At 40.9% G+C, this 27,663-nt stretch overlaps 1 protein-coding gene across 6 annotated transcripts; it reads right to left on the bottom strand.

Annotated features, from left to right (window-relative positions):
- Positions 1-7,442: 7,442 nt before the first annotated feature.
- On the bottom strand, positions 7,443-27,496 carry emsy (EMSY transcriptional repressor, BRCA2 interacting). Of its 6 annotated transcripts, none has more exons than XM_039777047.1 (21): positions 27,270-27,496; positions 24,448-24,556; positions 24,017-24,116; positions 23,809-23,883; positions 23,277-23,452; positions 23,036-23,191; positions 21,843-22,102; positions 21,533-21,761; positions 20,846-21,064; positions 20,180-20,329; positions 19,911-20,084; positions 19,688-19,824; positions 19,288-19,326; positions 18,413-18,586; positions 15,265-15,457; positions 14,951-15,118; positions 12,946-13,101; positions 12,069-12,229; positions 11,045-11,617; positions 8,782-9,186; positions 7,443-8,474 (listed from the first exon to the last, which is right to left on the bottom strand). In XM_039777047.1, exons 1-21 carry the CDS (start codon positions 27,270-27,272, stop codon positions 8,292-8,294), a joined length of 3,840 nt encoding a protein of 1,279 aa, XP_039632981.1. In that variant the 5' UTR covers positions 27,273-27,496; the 3' UTR covers positions 7,443-8,291. The 6 variants fall into 6 exon arrangements, with proteins under 6 accessions (XP_039632981.1, XP_039632982.1, XP_039632983.1 ...); XM_039777048.1 differs by having other exon boundaries at positions 8,782-9,183; positions 12,946-13,104; XM_039777049.1 differs by having other exon boundaries at positions 7,443-8,462; positions 12,946-13,104.
- Positions 27,497-27,663: the final 167 nt, after the last annotated feature.

The following is a 27,663-nucleotide window of genomic DNA, read 5'->3' on the forward strand; positions in this document are numbered from 1 at the left end:
ACCATTTAATGACTGGGTGCGCCTCAAGACTGTTTCCCCATGGTACTCCATAACATGTCCTGGGGACCTCAAAACTAGTCTTTCATTGTTTTTGAACAGGCTCTTTCACCCAGAGCGAGGCTTTAAATGTGATAGTTTTGACCTTTTCCCCCCTTTTTCCCCCCCCCCCCTCCTTCCCCTTTTTTTTTTTCTTTTTTTAAAAAAAAATTTTTTCTTAAAAAAAAAAAAAAAAAAATGAAGGCCTTTTACTTTCTGTGACTCAGATGCTCCATCCCCTCCTCCCCCTAGGAGGGAGAAACACACTTACTGAAGCCAATTTACTGTCCAGGGTGGTACAGGAAGTTGTCCGCTGGCCGTCGGTTGATTTACGTCAAAGGGGAAAAAGCCTCTTTATTACTTTCGAAACAGACATGAGAATCTCACGGATGCTTGGTAAAGGTTTCCAGTTAAAACCAGGCTTTTGAGTTGAAGGATTGCGTTGGTTTACACTTTATTTTCTACTGTGGTGCTGGCACTAAAATCAACATGTCCCTGGGTGTTTGTGTTAGAAGTGCCCCGTGAAGCTGTTTAAACACCGTAAAGTGTTTAAAGGAGATGCTGTTTAACTTGAACTTTGAAGAAGCTCCTGAAGCATGTATTTGCTGAAATAATAAATATAGGTTTGGCTATATATTTCTGTTAAGTTTAGAGGGGAAGAAAACAATACTTGGAAGCATGACAAAGGTTTTTCCAGTAATACACTGATTCATTTAAAGACATGTGGCTCCAGCTCCTGTTTTGGTAGATCAACTATTATCTTTCTGGTTGGATTTATAATTGAGAATTTGCTTATTTAACTATTGCTCTGTATTCAGCGACAGGAAACCCCAGAAGTAATCAACATAATTTTTATCTCGTATCTGGCCTCGGATCTGTCTAGACTGTGTTTATGTGGGTGAGAGTTATGTTTGCTCACTGCCCTAATTAACAAGTGCAGCCCTTCTGCTTCCAAGTTACATAACTGATGACTTAACTGAAAGTGAAGTGTACTTTGTCCCACAATGTAAAACTTTTTACAAGAGGCCTTCCATGAAAAAAGTTGTATTTTAGTTTTTATATTTTGATCCTTAAATACTAATGTTAATGTCTATTTGTGAGATTTTTATTTTAGCAGTCTTATCAATTAAAGGAATGGTGATAGTTAATAGTTAATCAGAATTTCGGTATAGTTGGCCCTCAAATTGAGGCTTTTGCATTGACATTCTTCATATTTAATTCATTCTTACTATGTTGGTCTATTCAGTACAGACAACATATAGGCCTATTGCATGTCTGTCTGTCCTGTGAGAGGCATCCCTCCTCAGTTGCTCTTTTTAAGGTTTCTTCTACCCACTCCCTCATTTAAAGTTTTTTTTGGGGGGAGTTTTTCCTTATCCGAATCAAGGGTCTAAGGACAAAGGGCGGTGTATGCTGTAAAGCCTTTTGAGGCAAATTTGTGATTTGTGATATTGGGCTATGTAAATAAAATTCAACACAACGTAATATTAAAATAAATCAGTAAATTAGTGAAATGCTCCAAAACAATCCTACCTTACTTTTCATGGTTCCAGGAAAATCTACTGGGAGATCAAATTAGACTACTTCACTCTTTTTTTTTTTTTCCTGCATGGCATCACCTCTCCAGGGCAAAGTAAAAAACAATAGACGGTAGTGAATGCTTTTCTTCCTAAGGGAGATGTTCGTTTACTCTGACGGAAAACAGTGTTCCTCCCAGACAGTTCATATCTATGAAGTCTACAACATGCAAACCGTTTAGTGTAGCTTTACCCTTTAACAACCCAGAGACAAAACAAAGTGGACTTCCTACCTACCAGCCCCTCACAGCTGTACCACCCCGCCGAAAGGCATCATTTCCTTTTAAAGACTTTTCCTTAATTCCACCATGTTTGTTTTTTCTTGTTTATGAGATGAACAGAGATAGAATCAGAGGGGTTTACGGGAGGTATTTGTGGTTCCTTAATTGGAAGCAGACCTCAGTCACTTTTCCTCCTTTCTGTGACCGGGCTTTGAGTCATAAATGAATCTTATTAACCTGTTGTTTATCATACTTTAGTCATGCTGAGATCAAAAAACTCTTTTATAAGGGGAGGCTTGACCAAAGCAGGAGCACTAGTCACCATAATTTGAAAGTGAGAAGAAAGAGAAAACAAGATTTGTCATTTGTGTTGTCTGAACACCTGCTGTAAACAAAATATAAAATGTGAATATTTTAGTAAGGTTGTCAAAAGTATTGATACTTTTGATACCAAAGTTCTTAGAATATATCCTGAAAGGAACACATTTCATGGCAAACCATCCACTGTTTCACTCAAAGCCTAAGCTAAGGCTCAGTACCTACTTGTTAGTTTTGTGCAATGTTGTTTAACCACAAATGTCAACCTCATGGTAGCGCTACATGAAAAGTCAGAGGATCACCAAAGTCATTAGTATACATTAGTATGGACCACAGTGGTGCACTGCTATCACTAGATGCTAGGATGCTAGCCCGCTAGCCCGCTAAAATAAGAAAATGTTCCAGGATTAAGACAGAAAACAAGCTTTTGTTATTTAGGGGAGTGGTCCCCTAAAGATCAGTAAACATTCACATTGTTGGAGTGCAGTGCAAACTTTTGTTATCTACTCGCCTTAAGGGTAATCATAGCCTCACATGCATCAATAAACTTTTCAGCATGGCATGGACAATAAAATAGGAAATTTGGCATGATATTGTGTTTATCTTACAGCCATATGCCCACAATCTTGTCCTGCTCATCAAACAAACAGCCTGACTCAAAAACTCTAAACTGAATAAACCTGGGCTCTAAAACACAATGTTCTTGGAAAAACATCCAAGCAAGTCAAGTAAATATGCGCTTCATTTTTTTTTTGCAGCAGATGCAGAATGTAAAATACCATTGTCCTTAGTGTGTGTCCTGTTTGCATTTTGTCTGCTGCCCTCCTCAGAGTTACAACACAGACTTAAAGCGCAACAGCTGGTTAGCTTCACTCGAGTTACAACAACAACAACAGATGTTTAATGTAGAATACACACATCAAATTCATGTACAAGGGAATAAACATGAGTAGGTCACCTCTGACCTTTCCCATGGTCCTCCGCGATAAATCGGGATAGTGAGCGCTGTGTGGGAGCACTAGGATTACTGTGGATGAATAATAGGATGCTCTCACTTTGCCAGTCAGGGATCCTGGAGATCACCCGAGCAAGGCACAGCCAAACAGGCCAACACGCACATCCATCTTCACTGAGATACTCCCAAAGACGGGTTCTGTTCTTGACGTGAAACAGATGGAAATAGGACTGAATCATCATCACTCACACATTTACATATGACTTATGAATGTTGAACTGATCCTCACAGTTCCAGCAGAAAAAAATGTAAGAGGTGGTAATCTGAAGGCAGCAGTGCCCTTTTATGGCAACATTGGTTTGTCAGCCCAGACTGAATATCTCAACAACTATTTTCTGGATTGTCTTGAACTTTTGTACAGACATTCATGTCCCCCTTTGGAGGGTGCCCCTTCCCTTTACATCTAGCAACATCATGAGGTCATATTTAATTCTAATAATACATTTTATAATTTTTTTGTTCAATACTTCAGCCTCAGCTCCACTTCAATGTTTATTTACCACGTTAGCATGCTAAATGCTAGCAACTTGAACATGGTGAAAATGTCACCTGCTTACCATCAGTGTGTTAGCATGGTCATTGTGAACATGCTTAGTCTTGTTTTAAAAGAAAAGCGGAAGCTCTGGCCATCGGTTCCAATGGTTATAATAACATTGTACTCGCCAAAGTAATTACTGGGATCTGGGAACATGTCAGTCAGACATATCTTTATCAACACATTTTCAAAGTGAACTGACTATATTGAATTAACATTGTCACTGCATGAATCAGCTTTTAGCAGTAGAGCTCCTCTTTGGTGACTGAGAGCGCTGTTGTCTGCTCAGCTGTGATTCACAGTATGTTACTTTCTCATTAAAAGTCTGATAACTCGGTCGTAAATAAAGCTATTAACCTCCTGTACCCCCTCCTCGTAAAGGCTAGTATGGTCCAGAACTGAACATAACAGCTTGGACTAACAACAGACTGAATGTACTACTGAGCTGAAGATGTGTTCACTTACTGTTGTACGTACTGGAGTAGTAAATTTGAACAGTGATGCGACCGCTTATCTTAGGAAAAAAAGTGAACAAACTACATGGTGACAATGAATGCAGGTTTAAAAGATTACTGACTGAGGCACCTGAACTCAAGTTGCTAATGTTCAACAAAGAAGCTTTTTTCAACTGATACATATACATTTCATCAAAGTTTAAGGTTGTGGGGGTGCCTGGTTAGCTCACCTGGTAGAGCGTGCACCCATATACAGAGGCTCAGTCCTTGACGCAGCAGCCGCGGGTTTGGTTCCGACCTGCGGCCCTTTGCTGCACGTCATTCCCCCTCTGTCTCCCCTTTCAAGTCTAAGCTTTCCTGTCAAAAATAAAGGCCTAAAAAAATGCCCCCCAACAAGTTTAAGGTTGTGGCTCTACACTAAACCACAATGACTCACAGAAGTCTCATGTTTCTTATGGACTGATAGATTACAATGAAAAACCATTGTGGCTCTTACAAACCCATCCTTCACGAGTATGTGGTAGTAGTAAGTGTAATGAACCTCCTGAGTATAGACTACTCTTCAGCAAATACGTTCTAGACAAGAGAAACTAGTCTGAAGTGGGTTTTCCACGTAGGACTGAAGGACTAAGCCTGGACTCACTCTGACTAAAGGGCAAAAAGAAGATAAATCAAGTAAACTCAAGCTGGAGCTCTGGCCTCCATGATAAATGACAGACATGTTGGAGGAAACTTCTTCCCTGGCCTTTTACACCCATAATCTTTACCAAGGTTTAACAGACTTTAATTGTTAACACCAATACAAACTGACCACCAAAATAGTCTCTTGGTTTATTTCAATGAAGAGTCTTAGTCATCTATTGAATGTCTACTCTCTAAGTAAAAAGCAGCTGGACTTGTTTGGTTTTGAGGGTGTTTCATGGCTAATCAAAAAGGTTTCATCAGCTCTACAGAGCCAATGAGGACTGATGAAGCCTTTCAGACATCTTTATGACTGGGGGAAAAAAAAACACAGACACCTTTTAAAATTGAACCTGTTTCCCCGATATTCATTTATTTGTGGCGGCCCGCCACAATATCAACATTTGTCCCCATATATTGATTATCTATTCTTGGAGCATGCATGCCATACTCTCGCTCTCTTTCTCTCTCACAAACACATTGGGTGCTTTTGTAAATGGTCACTTCAAGCGGCAGAGCGCACTCCCTCTGTCTGAGGAGATGGAGCAGCAGACTGCCAAGCGCAGTGAAAGTGAAACTGAACCGTTTGTTAATTGTCTATCGTTTTTCCAACCTACTTTAGATGAAACCGGCTGCGTTCCCATGGAAACCGTGCAGTCCCAATTTTTGAGACTTTTTTGGACCTCGGGGACCCGACTGATTCCGACTGGCTTTTCTGTCGACGGTCGGCCGTCTGGTTGGTGTGTTTCGGCTATTAGCCATAAACGCAAAAACTCTTCCTCAGCATTGAGGAGCTGTATAGCAGAGCTTGCAGCTATGTTTGGTCTATGCTGTTGTTCCCGTAACACTCGTTGGCTTCTTGCTTCTTCACAGGAGGTTTTGTTTGTACAGTGTATCAGAGAATACTTGCGTTGAGCAGTTCCTCTGTACATGCTCATAGTTTTTGGTAAGTTACAAACATGGTTGGACGTAGTCCCTCCTATTAGGACATCTGGGGATTGTTTATGCCGTTTGATTTCACTTCCTCTGAAGCATACTGACACCTTTATCTTAGCATGAATCTCCACATATAGATATGGCTGTTAACTTGCCATTAACTAAGTGCTGGCAAAAGTGGAAATTTTGACCTATGTTTGGTGGCACTACATAAAACATCAGAGGGTATTGGGATTCTACATTTGCAATCCCGGGAATATTTGAGATATTTCCACTGACTGAAAACAAGTATTGAATCTAGTTTTTCTTCCTAAAAAACAGTGGTGATACTTGTTCTTTGTAGTTTTTTCTCAGTCAGGTGTGTCAGCAGAGCAGGGTAAACTGTGTTATCCTGTGGGACTTTGGCAACATTATCCAAGCAGGGTTGCAGGGTGGAATGATGGTAACTCAGCATGCTCCTAAACAGAGCCACATGTCTTCAGGTTGAGGCCAACCAATCAGACTCTGCAGGCTGGATATGAGCCCCCAGGAGTCCAGTGGATCACTTTCCACATGAGGAGTAAAAGCACCAGTGTAGAGCTGGACTCCAGTTCTTACCAGGGAGTGTGCATTATGACTTTTACAAGTGTGCAGAACAGAACAGCTTCTAACACCACCGCACAGCGTCCAATAAACATGAAACTTGGCTCCGATAGTTATAATAATGCAATAAATATGTTTTTATATTTGCCAGTAGGAGCCACTATAAATTCCAGAAACATTTTTTGGCTGCCTAAGCCAATTTCTGGCCAAGTGTAAGTAGATCTATAATGGTTGTACATGGCCAAAAATGCCTCATAGCACTTTATAAGACCTGAAATCTGAATGTGTTGTAGTTCAAAAGTTGGGCAGCAATGTAACCTGTAAAGTGGAAAAATCACAGGTTTGATCCCAACATCAGCAAATAGTGTCAAATTGACACTCACCTTGTGATATCGTTAAACATTAAAATCAATGTCACATATAGCTAAGGGGCTTAAATACTAATTTGTAAATTTTTTAAAGTCTTAATAGTCTATTTGCTTACACATCTACACTTTCATTAAAAAATGAATTAAGGATTCATACCGTCTGCTGATAATGACTTTACGATCTTTAACCTCAAACACAACTATCTCGCCCATCCACACCATGAACCTAAGAGGTGGGCTCAACTTGTCAACACCAGAGCACTCTTACACAACCTTCTCCATTAGAGGAAGCTCCTAAAATTTCAAAGTCAAAGTACTTCTTTGTATTTTAGGAAGACCCTCTTGAAAGGAATTTCAGAAGATTTTTTTTTTTTTTTTTACTATAACCTCCTTTAGGATTCTCTTGAGGAGCCCCCAACATGTGCACCTTAAAAATAAATAAATCAAAGCACAAATAAACTTTTAAGTCTTCCTCCACACAAAAATGTGCTTTGCATATGGTTACTTGGATGTTTGACCTCCTCTGTGCATGTATGTGCAGTTTGACACTAGAATAGGGAAAGTTTCTCTGTGCTCACCTTAAATCTGACTTTAAGACGTATATGTAACGAGCAAACTTTGGTGAAATCTAGATTAGAAGCTAATCATGGTCCAATATGCAACTTACTTGAAACTTGACTCCCTCATTTTGTCTTACAATAAAAACTTTATAAACTGACATGTTCTACTCAGTGGATTTATTTTGCAGATTAAATGATTTTTCTCAACTAGTCATCTAGTTTGAAAAGGTATAAAATAAATGTGTAACTTAAACACACTATGCATAAGCAAATGCATACTTAGTTGAAGTCTCACAGCAACTTTTTGAGCTTCAGAATAAATCAAAAAACGGTACATAGTTTTTTAAAGCATAATATCAGTTACAATGAACAGTAACACATATGTTATCCTTCCTCCAGGGCTCTTCTGGTTTATGTTCCTCGCAGCAATTTCAATCAGCTCCAGCTTTGTTCTGTCTTCTGAAAACTTAAATCCCATAAGCGTTTTAAGAGATTTTACTGTTACAAAGCTGCACCTCAGTCAAGAGAAAATACTGTTCGTCTGGTGGTAAAACCTTCAGACCATCAAAAGAAGATAGTAAGAAGAAAAGTCACTTTGTACAAAAAAATTGGGGAACATATATTTGAAATATTCTGGACATTTAACATAAATGCAAGCCTGCAGTGGTTTGATCCGGTACACTGGCACAAGGCACTGCCAAAAACTCCAAATAATCAATTTCATGAATGTGTAACTGTCCTAGAAAGTTTGTTTGGAGAGGCTGCTTTCCAACTGTCTGGGGCTGCACTAAAACTAATCCTTTCACCTCGCTCCCACATTTCACATCCAGCGCTCCTCACTGGCAATAAAAACCATATGTGCCATTAGTTGTGGGGAGGGAAAAGAATACTTATTATGAACAAACTAAATATTTTACAAAAAAGAGAAAGCATTTATGCTCTTGCACAAAAGAAAACAGCCACAAAGTCTTTGTCCACAAACCATCCATGTCTCCAGCGTGGCGTGGCTATGGTTGGTTGGGGGGACTGGCTGCTGTGGCCTCGTCGTTGCTGCTGTCCACCTCCTGCTCCATGGGGCTATCCTCCTCCAGCTGCTGGCTGGTGTAATTGGTGATCTCCAGGAAGCCGCTGGGCTCCACCACCACGTTGGATTGGCTGGAGTCTGGCAGGATGGAGTACTGAGGAATCACCTGCATGCGTTAGTCACATTTGGGTTTCAGTCAACTTCCAGTAAGTTAACAAAATGTATCGTGTCCCATTAAAAATAATACATTTTATTGTAAACATAACCATATTTTGCCCTCTATTTGATCATTGCAGTCTGATATATCTGCAAGCTACCATCATATTCAAAGTGCAAAATGATGACAGACTTATAATATGATCAATATGTTAAAGTAAATAATTTTAAAGTTATTATGTGATAGACATACGGACAAACCTGTCTGTACCTCGAACTCTGTGATTTATCACATACATTATTTTGTAATATCTCACCTCAATGATCTCCAGGTCTTCTTTGCTCCTCTGTGCTGTGAGGCCTTGCATGCAGCTGAACTGCTGGGGTTTTGTGAGGGGATGATGCATGGACGCTCCAGAGCTGCTGATGAACTGGCCCGAGTCCAGCGTGCCTGACACGGCCTGGACCTCCATGGCTTTCCCCAGAGGGCCGCAGTCGCTGGAGGAATCCACCACCATGGGCTCTGTGCTTGGATCGATCTCCGCTTCCATCATGGAAATCTTCAGGATGTCTGACACCGAGGGCTTGTCTCCCGAGGGCCTTGAGCTGGACTCGGGAATCAGTTTGGCGGTGGCCTCACCGCTGCTAAAGACTGGCGATGAATGGTGGGAGCTGCCAAAGGTGATCTTGGTGACGGTGGCGCTCTGTGTGATGATTGGCTGCTGTGGTGAAGATATTTGAATGAGGAAAAAACACAGGAAGTTGAGTAAACTTCAATGGTCATCCCTTTTGTAGTCAATGTAGTCGATTGCAGGGCATGTCTGTGTTTGATTGACAGCAGCTAGCTGGCTGAGCTCCTGAACACCAGCAGGCAAAAGTGAGCAAACTCTGTAGCTTACAAGCCATGGGTTGACAGTGTGTTGTTAGTCTATATCCACAACGCTCTACTTCCGGGATTGCTCTGTTGCTGCGGGAAATTCCGCCGGATGTCACTCTTTTCAGCCGAATGTCTGTTACCTCCCGCTTTCTTTGTGTTGGAATTTTAAACTCTGGTAGATTCATGAGGACTATGGTTAACTGCTGCTCAGATCTCTGCAGGGAAAATCCAGACAGCTAGCTAGACTATCTGTCCAATCTGAGTTTTCTGTTGCACGACTGAAACAACTTTCAAAAGGTACACGTTCCACCAAAACAAGTGGCACCGTAGCTCTGTCCGGTGCTTGCTAATTCTTTAAACCAATCACAATCGTCATGGGTGGCGCTAAGCCCCGCACAGAGCCGGTGCCAAATAGCCTTGGAACTTGTTTTGGTGGAACTTGTACGTTCAAAAGTTGTTTTAGTCGTGCGAGAGAAAACTCAGATTGGACAGATAGTCTAGCTAGCTGTCTTGATTTACCCTGCAGAGATCTGAGAAGCAGTTAACTATAGTTATAAATTCCAACACAAAGAAAGCGGTAGGTAATTGACATTGGCGGAATTTCCTGCGGCAACGGAGCAATCCCGGAAGTGGAACGTCGTAGACTAGGCAAAGCGAGACTAGTGTGTTGTTAGCAGTGGTATTAAAGAGTAAAGCCAACCCTGCGTAAAAATGCAGTTCTCTCATTCATTTGAATGGATTCACTCTGTCGACGCAGCAGGGGCACCATCATGAAACCAAAAATAATATAAAATCAAAATTTCTCCTGTTAAATTTCTGATATTTTTCCAAAGGAAAATACAGCACATGTGATACAGTGTTCTGCAGTTCTATTACTTTTGTTGTAATAAATTGATGCCAGAGATGGGAATGGCTCCAGGCCAAAAATATTGGTTGGCTGTAACAATTAACTTATTATAAAACATTAATTTTATCACAGCTATAAATCAGTCATTTGTAACTAATGTTGAGTCAAATGCAAATGTCCTTCATTATGTCTTTAATAATTTTTAACTGCAACTGTCAGAATTCAATCACAGTAACACAAAACCGAGACGAGCTGCAGCCAGCAATAATACAGTTTATAGCTGTATTATTGTATTATTTTTATTATATTATTATTATTATTATTATTATATAACACAGTTTATAGCTGTATTATTGCTGGCTGCAGCTGCTGCTCGTCTCGGTCGTATCAGTCTGGAGCCTCTTCAAGGTAAAACTTGACAAATGTTTTTATAGTATTTGAAAAACAAAGTAGAACCCCCCCCGTCACCTTCACACTTACTGGTTACGTCAGTCAGATACCTCGAGAAGTTGGGCCAGGAATTTCTACCTCAGGGCAAATTTCTTTTTTTTAAAAGATTTTTTTTAATCAATAGGACAGATAGGTGAGAAAGGGGAGAGAGAGGGGGAAGACATGCAGGAAATCATCACAGGTCTGGACCTCTGCGTCAAGGCATAAGTCTCTCAGTACATGTGCCCCTGCTCTACCCACTGAGCCAACCCGGCCACGGGAGCAATTTATTTTCAAATCCAATGAGGCACTTGAAATGCGTGACTTAATATGTCTTTGTGCTAAAATCAAACAAACAAATGCTCCAAGTTTATTTTATAAACAACTCCTGGTAGTGCTGCACAGTGTTTGGTGTAAAACAACTCACCTGGCTGGAGGCAGTCTTTTCAGTGCTGACAGGGTGGTGCGCCTGCAGTGGAGGAGGGTGGGACATGGGTGTGTGCAGGGGTCTGTGGTGGGATGTGGGTGCTTGCTGGAGCTTCGGAAGCTGCGGCGTCAACAGGGGCTTGGTTGGTGTGGCCAGGGCCGTGACCTTTGCCCCAGCTGGGGCTGGTGCAGTCAGGGGTCTGTCTTTGGGGCTCTGGCTTAAGGCCTGGGGTTTGGGCTGACTCTGCTCTCGTAGTTTTGGGAGTTTCTTAGTCGGAGTAAGAGTAGAGGGGAAGACAGTGGAGGAAGAGGAAGGCTGGCTGATTTGAGGTTTGCTATGCAGTTGTGGTGGAGGCAGTGGCGGCTGAGTGTAGGCGGAGCTGTGGCGGCTCTGCTCAGCCTCTGCCTGGCTCGAGGGAGGCGGCTGAGCGGCTGTGGAGTGGGTGGTTTGCTTTATGGGATCTGTAGTTGGTTGGCTGGAGCGGTAAAACAAGCCTGTTTGGGGGTCCAAGGTGTCGCCTTCCAGCTCGCCCACCTCTAACACAGTTTCCGTTTTACCATGGCTGTCAGAGGGCTGAAAACACAGTCACAAAGAAGAATACAGAGGAATGTTATCAAGAAGAGGATGACACTTTAACACTTTTCCATTACCATAACGCTAACGGGCCGTTTCGACTGGGAGCTTGGCGGTCAATCAGGCTCCGATGATCAAAATGTGGTCACAACAACATATTTTCTTGTCTTTGTTTTGGTAGTTGTGGGGTTTGGTGTAGCTTCATCATCTGCTTTACTTTTACCTGACCGTCTTACCAAACTTGTCCAGGATTTGCTAGCAGTGCCAGCAGAATCATGCCTCGTTTAGTGTTAGTCCACAGACTTTGACATGTTTGCCATAGACTCTGTGACCAGTTTACATTGAAACTACAGTACTTTCTACTGAAGAAATAGGTCCTATGAAACCTGTTTACAGTGTACTGAGAATTATCCAGTGTGTTTTGTGGTGCTCACAGAACTAGTGTCCTCACCATGTGGCTGACGTGCGAAGCTGCAGGGAAGACGGTAGCAGCTGGTTTGGTTACCATGGTAGCCTGGCTGATGATTTTGTGAGGCTTCCCCAGCTGCTGGCTGGAGGACATGACCACGTTATCATCCTCCGAGGGCACTACCACTCGGCTGCTGACTTTACCTGGCGGGGGAATCACAGTCGTGCTGTCAGATGAGTATTATTAAAATGTAGGACAGACGAACTTGATTGCTTTAGTGTCAAATTTGCGGTTTTAGTTTGAAGTTTAGTTTTTTTCCACTGAGGTTATGAGCTGCCAACCAAAAAAGGAAGTGATTAGTGTTAAGTCATGCATATATTTCGGTGGTAGAAGTACACATACGCAAGTACTGTACTTAAGAACAATTTTGAGGTACTTGTACTCTACTTGAGTATTTCCCTTTTATAATACTTTAATCTTCTACTTCACTACATTTTGGAAGCCAATATTGTACTTTTTTTTCTCCACTACATTTATTTGCCAACTTTAGTTTCTAGTTACTTTGCAGTTTCAGATAATTATTATTATTACAAAATATAAATCAACTAATACAATATGATGTATTATTATAGATTAAGCTACCCGGCAGTATGTAGTTGAAATGAGCTCCATCATTACCAGTTGCCATATTAAAGTGATGAACATGTTAATGCATCAATAATTATAATATAGTTATAGAATATAAATTATAATAAAAATGGGCCTTTCTGCTCAATTACTACATTTACGTTTGGTAAACTTCTAGTAGTATTTCTACACTGTGGTATTTCAACTTTTACTGAAGTAAAATAGCTGAGTACTTCTTCCACCATGGATATATTTCATATAGTAGGTCATGAAGCAGACTGGAGAGGCGTACCTGCTGTGACGTACTCAGTACTGGGCTCAGCCTCTGAGGTGGAGGGCCTGGGGGACTCCGGGCTGGGCTTCTTCTCCTGGGCCAGCTGGATGGGCACGGCCATCTGGCTCAGGTCGATGGTGTGCTGCCTGGGTTTGGGCTCTCCCTTCTCCTTCACTGCTGAGAGGGGTTTAGCAAAGGGTCAATAAGTGAGTGACAATATTACTGTTAAATTGAGAAACTCTTAATTCAAATGACTCTGTCTGGCATTAGTGCTGTGGAAAATGTACAGTATACTGAATTCTTTTAAGACAATGGCGGTAAACATGGAGGAAATGTTGCATTTGCATCAACAGCACAGAAAACAAACAGTAATGCTTTTAATTACAAAAATATGATAAAATATACTCTAAAATAAATCTTTTTTCAAATAAAGATCTGGTTCTCTGTGCAGTTGAGCTAAATAAAGGCCACTATATGATAACTAACTGCATTTTAGATGTTGACACCCAGAAATCACAAGGTGTTTTTAGGATAATGGACGATAACACTGGCAGGGTTTTCCCTGGGGTTTTAGCGCACTTGATGACATACGCTCATTTGCATATTGGTTACGTCCGCATGCAAATATCTGCATAAAGCTTAATTTATCAATACCTTCTGTACTGGTTTGCGCTTGGCAAAGATATACAGATTCCCATTGTTTTTTTACAGCCATGACATACGTGTCTAAACCTCTGCATTCTCATCTTACGCATCCTACTCCTCTGTTATGGTGTGGTGGCCATTTCAGTAGATTTACTCACTAACGTTGTTGTGGAAACACAATAAGCATGGAAACTAAATGCACATTTCCTGCATTACTGCATTACTTCAAATACTAAGTTACTCCTCTAGTAAACTAGTATTCACATGAAATAAAACAATAAAACATTGAGGCCATTCAGCAAAGGACACTGGGTAACATTCAACACACAAACTGGTTGCTATGGACTCGTCACTAGGCTTCCTCCACTTCGCTGTTTAAACAAAGTGGAATAAATGTAAGTCCAAATCTACACAAAACCCGCAATCAATTAGTAAGCTGACATCAAATGTATATACATGGCATTTAGGAAACCTTTATTGCAACCTTGGCACGGTAAGATGTCTAGACTAGCAACATTTTCGTTTTTTTGCATCCAGCTGCTCGCATCGTCAGCCAGGAAATATTTTTTTTTTACTAAAGCAGTATATGAAATCAGATGTATTACCTACCACCATTTAGTTGTGTTGTGTTATTTAGCTAAGATATTTATAAAATATCTGGTCATGCCAGACGTAATTATTCCACTCATTTTTTAAACAATGCAATTATCCGTTTCAGCCACCAGGAGGGCAGTGTTCCTCGTGCCCCACAGCCAAATCATGGGTCAGACCCATCTGGTAGCGAAGGAGGGCCGAGGCTTAGAGCTACATGGAAAAATATGCACCACACAAACCACTTTGAAATTTTGCTGTTTCTATGAATACAAAAGTTGGGTAACCCCCCTTCCTGAACTGCTCTGGCTTCATGGACTAAATCACAGTGATCACGTTTTGGGAATTTACAATCAGGAGAAGGGGAATGTCATTGGAAGTTCTGTAATGCAGTTCTTGTGTACAACTCTGTTCAAATATTCCGTGGGAATCTATATCACTCGCCGTCATAAATCCAGTTCAACTGGTTTGTAGCCCAATGAACTTATTATGAATGCAAAGCCTCAGACAAAACACATAATTACTGTGGGTAACTGTGGGTACTGTCGCTGGCTTTTCCGTCTTTTATTATTATTAGTAGCTCCCAAAAGGTCGTCAACATTTGTTTGTTAGTAGACTTTCAATAAAAGTTTAAACCTGCTTTGCTTCACGTAAGCTGTCCAAGCAAAGGTTAATGATTCTTTCCCTTGTAGTCAGCATATGTACAGGTGATACAGGCCCCCCCCCCCCCTCCCCCCTCCCCCCTCCCATCTTACGTCTGCAGCCTTTCCGTGACATAAAGGCTCACCTGTTGTCTGCTGAAGTTCCAACAGGGCTTTGATGGTGGAAGTGGCGGACTGGGATTCCCCACCAGACACCTCCTGGTAGATAATAGTGGGGCTGGACTCCACAGATACTTCCTGTTCTGTCCAATCCTGCTCTCTGGAGGACACCACGTGCACTACAGGCTGAGACTCTGAGCACCAACGGAAACAACGTGGGATACATTTACATTTCTGAAGGAGCCGTGCATCGGGTTAGCCTTATTTTCACAAAACCACACCCAGAAGAGTTGAGCAGTAGCTGCTGATTCATCCGACCTAATCATCTCTTATCGTATACCTTGAGCGCTGCCATGGGAGGACTCGGTGGCTAAGCTGCCGGCGTCGTCCTTTGTGGACCCGTCCTGGCCTGATGTCTGACCCTGCCCGATTTCTGCTGAGCGGGTCACCTGCTGCAGCGCCTCAGTGACCAGCTGCCTGGTGTGTTCACTCACGACCGCCGTCTGGAAGACTGGCTTAGGCTTAATGAGAACCTGGAAGGAAACCAAAGGAACATACAGTGTTCTGTAAAGCAGCAGTTCTCATCCAAATGTGTCAATTATATAACAGTGATATATGACAGTAAATTATTTTTTTTCATACACGACCCTGGAATTTTCGATGTGTGGTTTGCATTCATACTACCACCACTTCCAGTGTCAGAAGCTGGATGTTTCAATTGTTACTTTAACAGATTTATTTCACTTCTTGCTAACTAGTTTTCACACATTCTCAATCACAGCAGGCGGTATTACAGCTGACTGAGTTTGGTGGGAGGCGTTTCTTGAATGACTGGCTTGTCATAGCTGGTAATATATTCGTTATTGTGACAAATATAAAGATCAGCTTCACACCAATTTGTAAACACATATGCGTTTTTAAGAAATCATATCACAATCTTTCCACATACCCTCTTGAAACAACAGAAGTACCTCTGTGGTACGAATACCCCTGGTTTGAAATCACTGCTTTAAAATAAATTCGCATGATGATATTCATACAGGTTAGGGCTGCTCGATTATGGGAAAAATCATTATCACAATTATTTTGGTCAATATTGAAATCACACTTATTTAACGTGAGCACTCATTGACTTTTGGAAAGATGTTGCATTTATTGAACTTAAAAAAACTTTAAACAAATCAACAGTGAAAACACCAACTGTGAAATTTCCCTTAATATTTTTCCCGTTGAACTTTTTGAATTCCCTCTCGAAACACAAGACATAAGAGTATACGTAATGTGCAAAATAATTGTTTCTCGATAACCTTGTTTTTGTGATCGTTAGAAGCCGACATCGCAATCAAAATTTGATTAATTGCACAGCCCTTAATACAGGTTTCCTATCCGTGAATGTCGATAACTAAGTCATATTTCCATCTGCTTTGTTGTATGTTCAGCAAGCAGTTCAGTAAACAAGTCAAAAACGTTTTGTAAAATTGAAATGTGACATGATTTTCAGTTTGTTGTTGTCCTTTAGGCTGATCTACTTTGTGGTTTTACTGTAACTGCACAGCAGATCATCACTGTGCGTGTTGAATACAGTACGTATTGCATATAAATACTGTACTGCATAGCTGACTCACTGACCTCAATTTCCCCTTGATGACTAAAAATAGAAAGTGAATGTAGGCTATATTTAGACTGAAGGGATGAGTTTGATATTAAAAGTACGACATACTGTACTGTGAATACACATGAAGAAATCTGCAGAATCTTTTTGCAGTAATTAAATATTTTTATACAGATAACTTTTATAGATACTATTTTCCTTCATCCCTCACTGCTTCAAGTGTATGACGGTACTAAAAAACCCACCTGGAATCTAGCACAATGGGATTTACCCATCATGCTAGAATATATTCTGATACTTAATGTGTGTGTTAAATTAAAATCCCCCCAAAAGACTTCATATATTGGATATATTAGTTCTCACTTCTCAGTGAGTGTTTATTTTTAAAATCACTACATATACTTTCAAATCCCTCATTAGGCATTCTTGGTACTTAGAAATATATACATTTCAACAGAACCATCCTGTCTTGTTACCTTTTTTTTTAAAACAAACATAAAAAATCCCCAGGAACTGAAACTACTACAGTGGTTGCTGGTTTCATTGTACAGGCCAATTACACGGTAGCTTCTAACAGGAGCAGCATGAGGGCACTGGTTGTAGAAAACTAAAACATAAAATCAAACTAAATACACCAGTTTTTTGGAGCATCTCTCTCATGTAACCATGTCCAAGTAATCCATTCTCACTTATTTTTTTTAAAAGATAATTTTTGGGCATTTGTAGGCCTTTATTTGGATAAGAGAGCTTACACTTGAAAGGGGAGAGAGAAGGGGAATGACGTGACGTCTGAGTCGAACCTGTGGCCGCTGCGTCGAGGAGTAAACCTTTATAAATGGGCACCCGCTCTACCAGGTGAGCTAACCAGGGGCCCATCCATTCTCACTTTGCCATCTCTTAATAAAGTAGTAAAGCCATCAGAGTTAGTACAACTGGACTCTGGCGGAGTCACTTCGCATTTGCTCGATATATCCATCTGGGAACTTTCCGTTGGAGAACTTTTGGGAAGGGGCGAAAATACTGGTTAGCTGACTGGATAAACCATCTGTCTATCACCACCTATGTTGGTGATAAGACGGGCCATATCAACCAATCAGATCAAACTCTTGCCGAAACCAGTCGGGAAAACACTGCAGTCTGCAGCTGTTTGACCTGAAAGAGCAGCAGACTAGGTTGCTGTCAGTCTGCCAGGCTCATTGATAACATTTAGTTTAACACTCATTTCTCTCCTTGAACAGGGGAAGTAAATGAAGGAAGAGAAAAAGGTCATTGTTAAAGCCCCAGCATAAATTTGTCAGCCTAAAGAATTGGGGATGTTTCCCTTCTGTTTAAACTGATGCATGTATGCTTCAATTACTAGATCGAACTTCTCCAGAAAATATCCAGTGCAGGTGTCATCAAATTAATGACTAAATGCATAACCCAGATGAGCAAAAAAGTGTCCTTCTTGAGAAGACTAAAGTGAGCAATGAGGAAGAAACGTTTGTCTTATTTTAGAGTTTTTCCTACAATTTAAACTGGAATTCTGTAGTGACTTAAACATGTACAGCAGACATTACATTTGTGGTTACTTCATGTCTGTCAGTAGGTCATATGAATATCCCCTTGATGTTAGTCATATGATAACCTCATTGGCATGTGGTTAACCAGGATCTAATGATGACAACATTTTAATTTAAAGCCTTAAAGCCTCTGTGAGTGAAAAATTCCCTCAGTGGTAAATGGAATATTTCAGAGCTGTAGATTGTTCGAAAATACTAATTATTAAAAAGATGAGCAGGGACTGTTTTTTTTTTTTTTGTAAATAAAGAGATTAAAAGAACAAAGAAAAGGGCAAAAGCAAAGAGAAACATTTGATAAGCTGGTGGTGCCTCACCTGTGTCTTGCCCTGCTGGCCGTAGACGATCTTGGTTGGGATGATCTTGGTGGTGGTGGACTGGGATCCAGAGCTCATGCCTTTGGGCTGGGTGACGATCATCTTGGTAATGGGTCTGGAGGCAGTAATGATTGCTGGTTTGGTCCCCTGAACAGCCTGCAGGCCCTTCTCGCCCTAAAGCACACAGTTTATTACAACAAAGAACATGTTGTTGTTTTTCTATCTCACAGGGCATGTGCAAATATCCTTGTTCTTGACTGTGTCACTGTTCTGTCTCGTGGCTACGTATTGTTTTAAGTTGATTGCAGCTGTGTGTAACACTATTGCCCAAGCAAAATTTCCCCTTGGGGACAATAAAATATATCTTATCTTATATCCGACTACAAACAGCAGTAGCAAGGGAAAACCCCCAGTAATGTACACTAGATACTGTCAATTTAAAATACTCATGTGTAACAAAGTTACTCCAGGTCTACACATCTATAACCTTTACAATTCATCTTAAATCAAAATTTAAATGTATGTCTTTGCAAAGGCACTTTTTTAGACACTAAAAATAGCTATATAAATTTATATATTTAGTTTTATTTAAAGCAAAAGTTCTACATTTTGAAAGAGCCAGGCTAGCTGTTTCCTCCTATCTCCAGTCTTTGTGCTAAGCTAAGCTAACGAGACACTGGCTGTAGCTTCATATTTAAAAAACAGATATAAGAGTGATATCAATCTGAAGATCTAACTCTCCACCAGTACGCAAATAAGAATATTTCCACAAATGTTTCCCTTTTATAAAACACAAATGCAACATATTACTGTATTTAACACATTTTAAAACCCAGAATTCAGAAAAATGTAATATAATAAAATGTTGAGAGGACCTTTATGTAGGATATGAAGTTTTCTAACTTTGGCGACACCTAGTGGTTGTATCAAAAAAGACAATGTCACAACAGTGAAATTAATGGGATAAAATCAACACACAAACTGCACCAAATTTGTTTTTACAAAAATAAAATCTACAAATGAACAGTTATGCTATCAGAATAATTATAAATAGTATTTAGTTTATTTACTACCATTTTCACTACACATTTACTGATTATTTTCTGAATTAATTGATTAATTGTGTGGTCTGGAACGTTCCAAGAGCCCATGGTGGTGGTGTCTTGTTTTGTCCAACCAATCGGACCAGTCATATATTTTACATTTGAGAAGCTGGAACAAGTGAATAATTGCCATTTTTGCAATAGTTGCCAATTATTGTGGGGTTTCACTCACCCCAGCATTTAAAAGCGTGGTGACCACATTTTTGCCAGGTAGTCCTTGGATGGTTGCTCCTTTTCCAGTGGTTTTCTGAACCACGATGACGTTTGGCTTGGAGCTCATTGGGATGGTGGTGATCTTAGTCGTTGTGCCTGTTGCAGAGGGAAGACATTATTTTATCAAAACTGCACAGATTATGTAAAATCACAGCAATATCAATCTCTCCTCATTGACTTACCGGAGACGATGTTACTGCTGATGATCTTCCCGCCCAGAGTGGCCAGAGACTTTGGCACCACTGTGATGATGCTGCCGCTGGTGGTCTTGACGTAGGTGGTCCCCCCGCCGGCGGCTGATATTCTGGCGCCGAGGCTGGGGCTAACAGTCGGTCTCGTATAGGTGGCCTGGGTAGCTGCATACAGAAATATATTGTTGCCATTTAAGAACTAGACCTGCATATCAAACCTCAGTACTTTGTTGAGTACAGGTGAGTTTTGCATCACTCACCTGTGGCCTGAGTGACCAGTTTGGTGGTCATGATGGCTCCGTTGCTACTGACGACCATGATGGGGGATGAGCTGCTACTGGACAAAGCCACTGATGACGGCTTGGGTAGGATTTTGCTGGGCTGAACCTGCTGAGTGATTATCTTGACCCCTGTAAAAGCACCGCACAGACAACATATTGACTCAGTACAAAGAATGTTATATAGTGCAACATAATCACATGAAGTTATTTTTCTGCAAAAACTCAAACTAAGTAAGAAAGATGTTAAAAGGCTGGTGCGTTGAGGTTCCCTGGTGGTCTTAATGTTAAAGAAAAAGGTTTATGAACATTTTTTTTTGTATTTGAACAAAATAATATATAAAAATTAACTTATCTTGCCAAAAAAGCATCCTACAACAAATTCTGCTTACTAATTAGCATACATCACAAATTTATAAAGAAAGACAAAGAAAGAAAGAGATAAAGAGAAAGAGATTGAGACAGAAAGAGATGAAGAAAAATATATAAACATAAAGGGGATAAAGAAAAAAGGAAGAGATAAAGAAAGACAAAGAGAATGATAAAAGTAGAGCTGAAGAAAAATGATAGTGAAATAAATAAAGAAGGAGACAGAAAGAGATAAAGAAAGAAAGGGATAGCTAGATCGATCGATCATTGTATTCTTACCAGACTCTTGCTTGATCTGAATGGTGGGCTTGGAGCCCGGTGAGGTGCTGGTGGTCTGGGTCTGGCTGACACTACAAACTCCCATAGATGAGCTCTGCTGCAGCTGTTTGGGTGACTGCTGTTTGGGGAACTGGGCCAGGATCTGAGCCGGCGACCCCACCAGGGTCTTAGGTGAAGGAAGTCTGGCTGAAGCCACCTTCACCCCAGCTGAAGAGGCACCTACGACAGTGAACACCCTACTGTTACGCTAACACAGCTAGGAGCTCAAACAGTTTGGCAACAGAAATCTGGAGGCCAAAGTGACAAAAAGAGCAAATGTGTTGAAGTCCATCTACTAATGGGCTGTTAAGTACATTTTCCTTCAGTTTTACATGTGTTTGGATAAAATTTCTTTCGGTTGGTTTATGATAAACCAAGTATAATTAGTACTCTGCTATAGAGCTGAAAGTATTAGTCAGTTAAAATGCCAGAAATTTGATGGTTCAAGCCTCCCAAATGTGAGAATTTGCTGCTTTTTTGATCATCTTACATTATTGTAAACAGAATATGTGGATGTTAGACAGATTTAAAAAAGCAATTTGAAGACGTAAATTTGGGCTCTGGGAAACTGATGACTTTGAAAAGGTTCCATAATAATATAATATAAATGTCTCGCATTAATTATACTGGTGCAGAGGAAGGACCTACATGTTGTTGACATGACCACTGAAGGAGTAGAGGAGACCATTGTGGTCACGGCGACGGTGTTGGCGGAAGGGCTGACGCTAGCTGGGAAGACCACCGTCTGTTTCTGGGTGGGAGCGGTCAGCATGGAGGTGGAGATCAGCTTGGACAGAGTGGCGTTGTTGTGAGTGTGAGACTTGGACAGGATGTTGGGCACAAAGTTGGAGCTGGGAGACGTTGTCACGATTATCACCTGAAAGAAGATGAGACATTTAAAACTCAAGTATTGGCGTGGGGAGATGTGTTTAAGAGTGTGGGAACAAGCATCACTCACCTTCTGCGTGGTGGTGTTGGTGGTCTGGATGGTGGGCTTGGTGAATGTGATCTTGACGGGGGACAGGTGGGGCGGCAGCGAGTTGGCGATGCTCTGCATGATGTTGCTCATCTTGGGGCTGCCGCTCACCGGTACCGTGATGTTCTTGGATATCGGCGGAGACACCTTGGAAACCTCCTTCAGCATCACCGGCGACGAGCTGGACGAGTTTGTCCGCCTTCGCTTGCGAGGCTTCTCATCCTCGTCGGAACAGCTCACACCTGCGAGGGAAACGGAGGAAGGAAATTCAGGGTGTCGTAGGGGTGACAGAAGTTCTGTCTGTGGCGTATCAAATTAATGCGGCGATAATTTTCTCGATTGATTGTTTGGTCTATAAAACATCAGAAAATAGTGGGAAATATTGTGGATCCCAAGGTGATGGTTTAACCAACAGTCCAACAACTAAAATATATTTTATTCACTATAATTAAGCACTAAATGTTTGGCATTTTTGTTTGAAAATGGACAAACTATTAATTGATTAATAACTGCCTATTAATTTTCTGGCAATGGATTAATCGTTGGCAGCAGATGCTCGTGGAATTTAATCCAACAGATTCTACGACCGAAAGAACGAGATCCAGGGTACAAGCGGCCGAAATGGGTTTCCTCAGGAGGGTGGCTGGCGTCTCCCTTAGAGATAGGGTGAGAAGCTCAGTCATCTGTGAGGAGCTCGGAGTAGAGCCGCTTCTCCTTCGCATCGAAAGGAGCCAGTTGAGGTGGTTCGGGCATCTGGTAAGGATGCCGCCTGGGCGCCTCCCTAGGGAGGTGTTCCAGGCACGATCCAGCTGGCAGGAGGCCTCGGGAGAAGACCCAGGAAAAGGGGAAAAAAAAAAAACCCCCCGGGGGCGGGGGGCGCCGCCGGCCGGGCCCGGGGGGGGGGGGGTTAATGTGGCTCGGGAAAGGGAAGTTTGGGGTCCCCTGCTGGATCTGCCCCCCGCGACCCGACACCGGATAAGCGGACGAAGATGGATGGAGATTCTACGAGACGCTGTGTTTAGGAAATTTCAACCCCTGCCAGTTCAGTTGTCCTTGATACAAGAATGATGTTCCTAATCAGTAAACGAGCCTTGTAGCGCACCCTTCAGGCTGATCAGTACACAGGGTCTGAGCAGAGCAAAAATTTTAACTGATTTTAAGATGTTGACACTCACTTTTTACATAGACAGTGCTCCCGCTGGGCAACACCACAACGTTGGATGAAGGACTGGGTGGTCGTGGGGATTTCACAGTTGCTCCTATGGTGCCGCTGGTCGCTGTAGCGCTGGTTGAGGTGCCGGTGGTGCTTGTGTAGGAGTAACATACAACCACTGCAGGGAGGAAATTAAACATGTCATTCAACATCTAATCTGTTTTACAACACCCTTAGTCTAATACGAAATGATGCTGGCCCACCTTCTTTGTTTCCAGTTTCAGCTGGCAACAGAAGCGAGGCATTCTGATTGGCTGTAGCACTGGCCACAGCATTAGCAGTCACAGTAAAGGCCGTCTGAGGGACCAGCCTCGGCATCAAGGGAACAAGCCGCCGTCCTTCAATGGACCATTCGGACGAGCTGTTAGGACCTGACATACTGAAAAAGATGTCATGCACCGTTCAGTAATTAGACAATACAAACTACAATTCCCAGTCCAGTGGCATATGGGAAACAACCTCACATTATAAAGTAGACATAGCTTAGTAAATTTGTAGGACAAATAGTGACAATAAAAAGATCTGCATTGTCAGACAAGTGTTCCCACCGTAATTGATGAAAAATCTAAGTTTTGAACTACTGAGGACACCATTTTATTTGCTCATTGTTGCTGAAATCAACAGGCTGGAAAGTGGATCGTTAAACTGACAAATGAATCTGCTTATTTGCTATGTTACTCCACATACTGTAAGGTACTGCACATGACGAATGACACTCCTACATTATACACTTACTGATATGCAATGGTGGTGAGGCGTTCATCATTGACAGCCCTGCGGACTTCTGCACGATGGCGCTCTGTTGAGATACTGGGAGGGTGAGGGGAAGGGTGAGTGGACAAAATGGTACAGCACACTATAAGTAAATCAAAGTGTTTGTGTAAAAATTGGACAAATAGTTTCTCTCAATGATCACATTTTAGAATATGTAGGAAACAACTACCCAAGGATTTTAGTGAGTTCTCCGAGCAGATCCTTCTTGTCCTTTGTCAGGTCTCCTTGGGCTCGCAGCGCACTGATAACCCCGGCATAAGCCTCCAGCTCTGGGAAACACAAAGCAATGAAACGAAAAGGATTCAAGTCCGATCAGATAAACTAACATATGAATTTCTTGGCCTTATTAAGATTTTTGCCCCAACTTAGTTGCACAAAGAGTGATTCGTTCGGCTGAACATACAATAGTATATTTATTTACTAGTATTACTGTTTTTAATGCATACATTGAAGGAACTGACAGATTACATTTCACTGACATTGTATTTTTATATGATTTCATGCGACAATTGATGAATTGATAGATTGATAAACTTAAGTGTGTAAAGGCTGTTTACAGTGATGGTCCTCCAATGTTTATTTTGTATTGCATGACCTTACCAAGTTTACGGAGAATTCTTTTGCACTCATCCCTGCCCAGGTCAAGGATGGTGGGCCATACCACAGGCATGGTACCAGTCAGCACCGGTTTCTCCAGCTGAATCATGGGCTAAGTAGAGAGGAAACAAAATAATGCAAGATTAGACAACATTTAAGCATTAACCATACCATATAACCAAGGATTAGAGACACTGACAGCTCTTGACAACAGCAGAAAGCTATTCATTCTGATCATGTAAGGTAACATGAGGTCCAAAGTATGATGTTAGAAAAGGGGACGTTTGTCAAATGTTTACTTTTCGCAAAAGAATAAAACTGCTCCTTTTTTGTGCTATTTGTTTAATAAAACTGTGCTGGTATGGAAATAATATACACGTTATATCAATATACAAATCAAATCGACATAATCACTTTTGTGCCATCAACTTTACCAGAACAGTCTTGAAGGACAAGACAATCATCTTTCATATAGAATGACTTAGAATGACTAGATTTTGATGTCTTAAGAGGGCTCCTTGACACATTTTAATTAAGTGTACTTAAGTTTAATTAAATGAAACATTCCCTATAAAGAAGCTTTTCTCTCAAAAGGAACTGCTGTGAGTAATTACTCTGCTAATTTACAATCATGCAGCTTTTATGCAAAACATGCATAAAAAGGACAAAAGGTGCCATGTTTAGATGTTATGAAGAGCAGAAGAGGAGTGCACTGCAAACCATTACGTTTTTATTAAGCAATGGGCAATTATTAAGCAATTAAGCAAACAGTTTTATTACTGCTGATGTTATTTTATTTTTAACATGGCATGCCATTACTAGATTACTCCACTGTTTTTATCTTAACAGAGTTTAATTGACTTTAGTAAACGGTTACTGATCAGACTGATTTCATGAAATAGCGTATGTAGGACACGGCAATTTGGTTATCAAGATGCATACTCGCTTTTTAGCGTCTTTATCAATGCTGTTTGGCCTCCACTGACTTACATTACCTTGCGATTGCGTGTGAATTTACGCCGTAGCGAGTGGTACGAAAGGCCGAAAATCCGCGAATGGGAGGATTGTCGGGGTGGAGGATGGGTCAAACACAGGACTTTCACCCAGGAGACCGGGGATCGTGTCCCGCGTGTCACGTTTCCTAAACTCAACCGTAGCTTTCTTCTCACGATAACACGCCAAGTAGCGTGTATGTTTATGTCCGCTGTATACAGCATAGACATACACGCGGATAGCTCAAAATGCGTACAGATAACACGCCACTTGGCTTTAGAAAGTGGGCGTGTATGTTTACGCGAAGTCATGATGTCATGTTGTACTGATGAAAAAATCAGCTAAATGATTCAATTACAAGTTACATTACATGCGTTTATGCTCTACACTGCCTTTAAACTGAATGACTGTTGCAAAAAATCTAACCTTTTTGGTTCAAAAAGCATTTCAATAAACCAAAAGTCATATTTACAAAGCACTTGCTGGACTGGCTCCACAGTATGTCTCAGACATGCAGTTTATAACCCTAGCAGATTTCTTCGGTCACAAGGTGGACATTTCCTCCATGTGCCTTAAGCGCTTTCAAAGTCTGGAGAGATAGCATTCAGTATTTATGCACCTAAAGAATGAATCTGTTGTTCTATTGACTGTCTGCTTATCTTAGACTTGCTCCGACACTGTGTTCTTTTAAAACCAAGCTTCTTTTTTTTTTTTTTTTTTTAAATGAACACACCATAGTTGTATAGTATGTTTGTTTGTATTTTTTTGTATGCATGGATATCTGGTTATTTGAGCATTTTTGCTGTTTTGATTCTATTTAAAGCACTCTGAACTGCTTTTGTATGATATGGTGCTACACAAATAAATTTGAATTGAATTTAGCTCTTGAAACATTGAAAATAGTGTATATTTACATTCATCTTAATTATAAAGGTTTATTTCAAATGCTGTTTTGGATAAGCAATGCGTCTTAATGAATGAGATAAATAAGAAATAGGGCGCCTTAAAGATATCTTGAAGGCACAGATAATGCCTTCCCGGGAATGTAAACAATGTTGATGTAGTTACTGATAAGGCTGGTGTTTTTAAATAGTTTTTTGGATAACAAGAGAGTTTGGGATACACAGATAATACTTGTTAGAAGGATCAATTCAGTGTTGGTTATGGAAAATAGAAATTGATGACAATAACAATTATACTTATACTTATAATTTATTACATGTGTAGGTAGGTGTGTATGCATGTGTTTTATGGATATGTATTTATGTATTGTTGTGGGAGATTTGGACCTTGAGTCTGAAATAAAAGTTTGATGAAAGTTTGATATACAGACTGTCACCAGACTTTAAAGAGATGATGCCAAACTCCATTTACAAATCCAGCAGTTTAATTTAAACTTCTTTAAAAAGCACACATTAAGTAAACTCCTATATACTGCAACAAAGTCTTAACTTTGGAACGGTTTACACGGACCATTACCGCCCCCCCACTGGGCATCTCAGTAACTACAGTGGGCGTACAAGGCCAAACTCAAACAAATGGAGATTTTGTTTAACTCAATTGCTGCTTAGAGAAGATGTATATGGCGAATATGCCGAAAGTAAGAGAAAAGCCTTGCAAACCTGCATGTTTGTTCTACCACGTTCCGATATTTAAGGACACACAAAGAAAACATTTAGCTGGAATATTTTCTGGGCCAAAATCTGTCAACACAACGGAAGTACGCTTTCATGAAATTGCATCATGCACAAATCTGCATTAACGGTATAATACATTCGTAAAATATCCAGAGCGAGGCGTAAAATCTTGGCAGGGCCAAATCAATGTCTTACCATCCGTTAGCAGGGCAACTTCAAGGCCTTGGTTATTCCGAAATCCAAACAAACATGGCTCACCATAAGACTTTAAGGATAAACTACCGCATCGCCTAGTTATTCTGCAAAAAACTGCGACAAAGAAAACAAAAGCTAAACTGCTGAAATAGCCCAATCTACCCAAAGATGTTCTAGTGTTTACGTTATCTGCTAGCTAGCTACGGCTGGCCCGGATGGGTTTCTTCTTCGTGTGAGACATACGGACGCGTCGTCTTTTCGGCCGGCGCTGTGCTGCCACCTACAGGTAATTAGACAGATGGACTACTTTGTTAATGCAGCCAAATCCCACATAAGAATCCAAAAACAAATGACTAAAATATGTAATAAAGACATAAATAACTAAAAGCTTATT

The sequence above is a fragment of the Perca fluviatilis genome, chromosome 16 (genome assembly GCF_010015445.1).
Source record: "Perca fluviatilis chromosome 16, GENO_Pfluv_1.0, whole genome shotgun sequence".
In the NCBI taxonomy this organism is placed as follows: domain Eukaryota; kingdom Metazoa; phylum Chordata; class Actinopteri; order Perciformes; family Percidae; genus Perca; species Perca fluviatilis.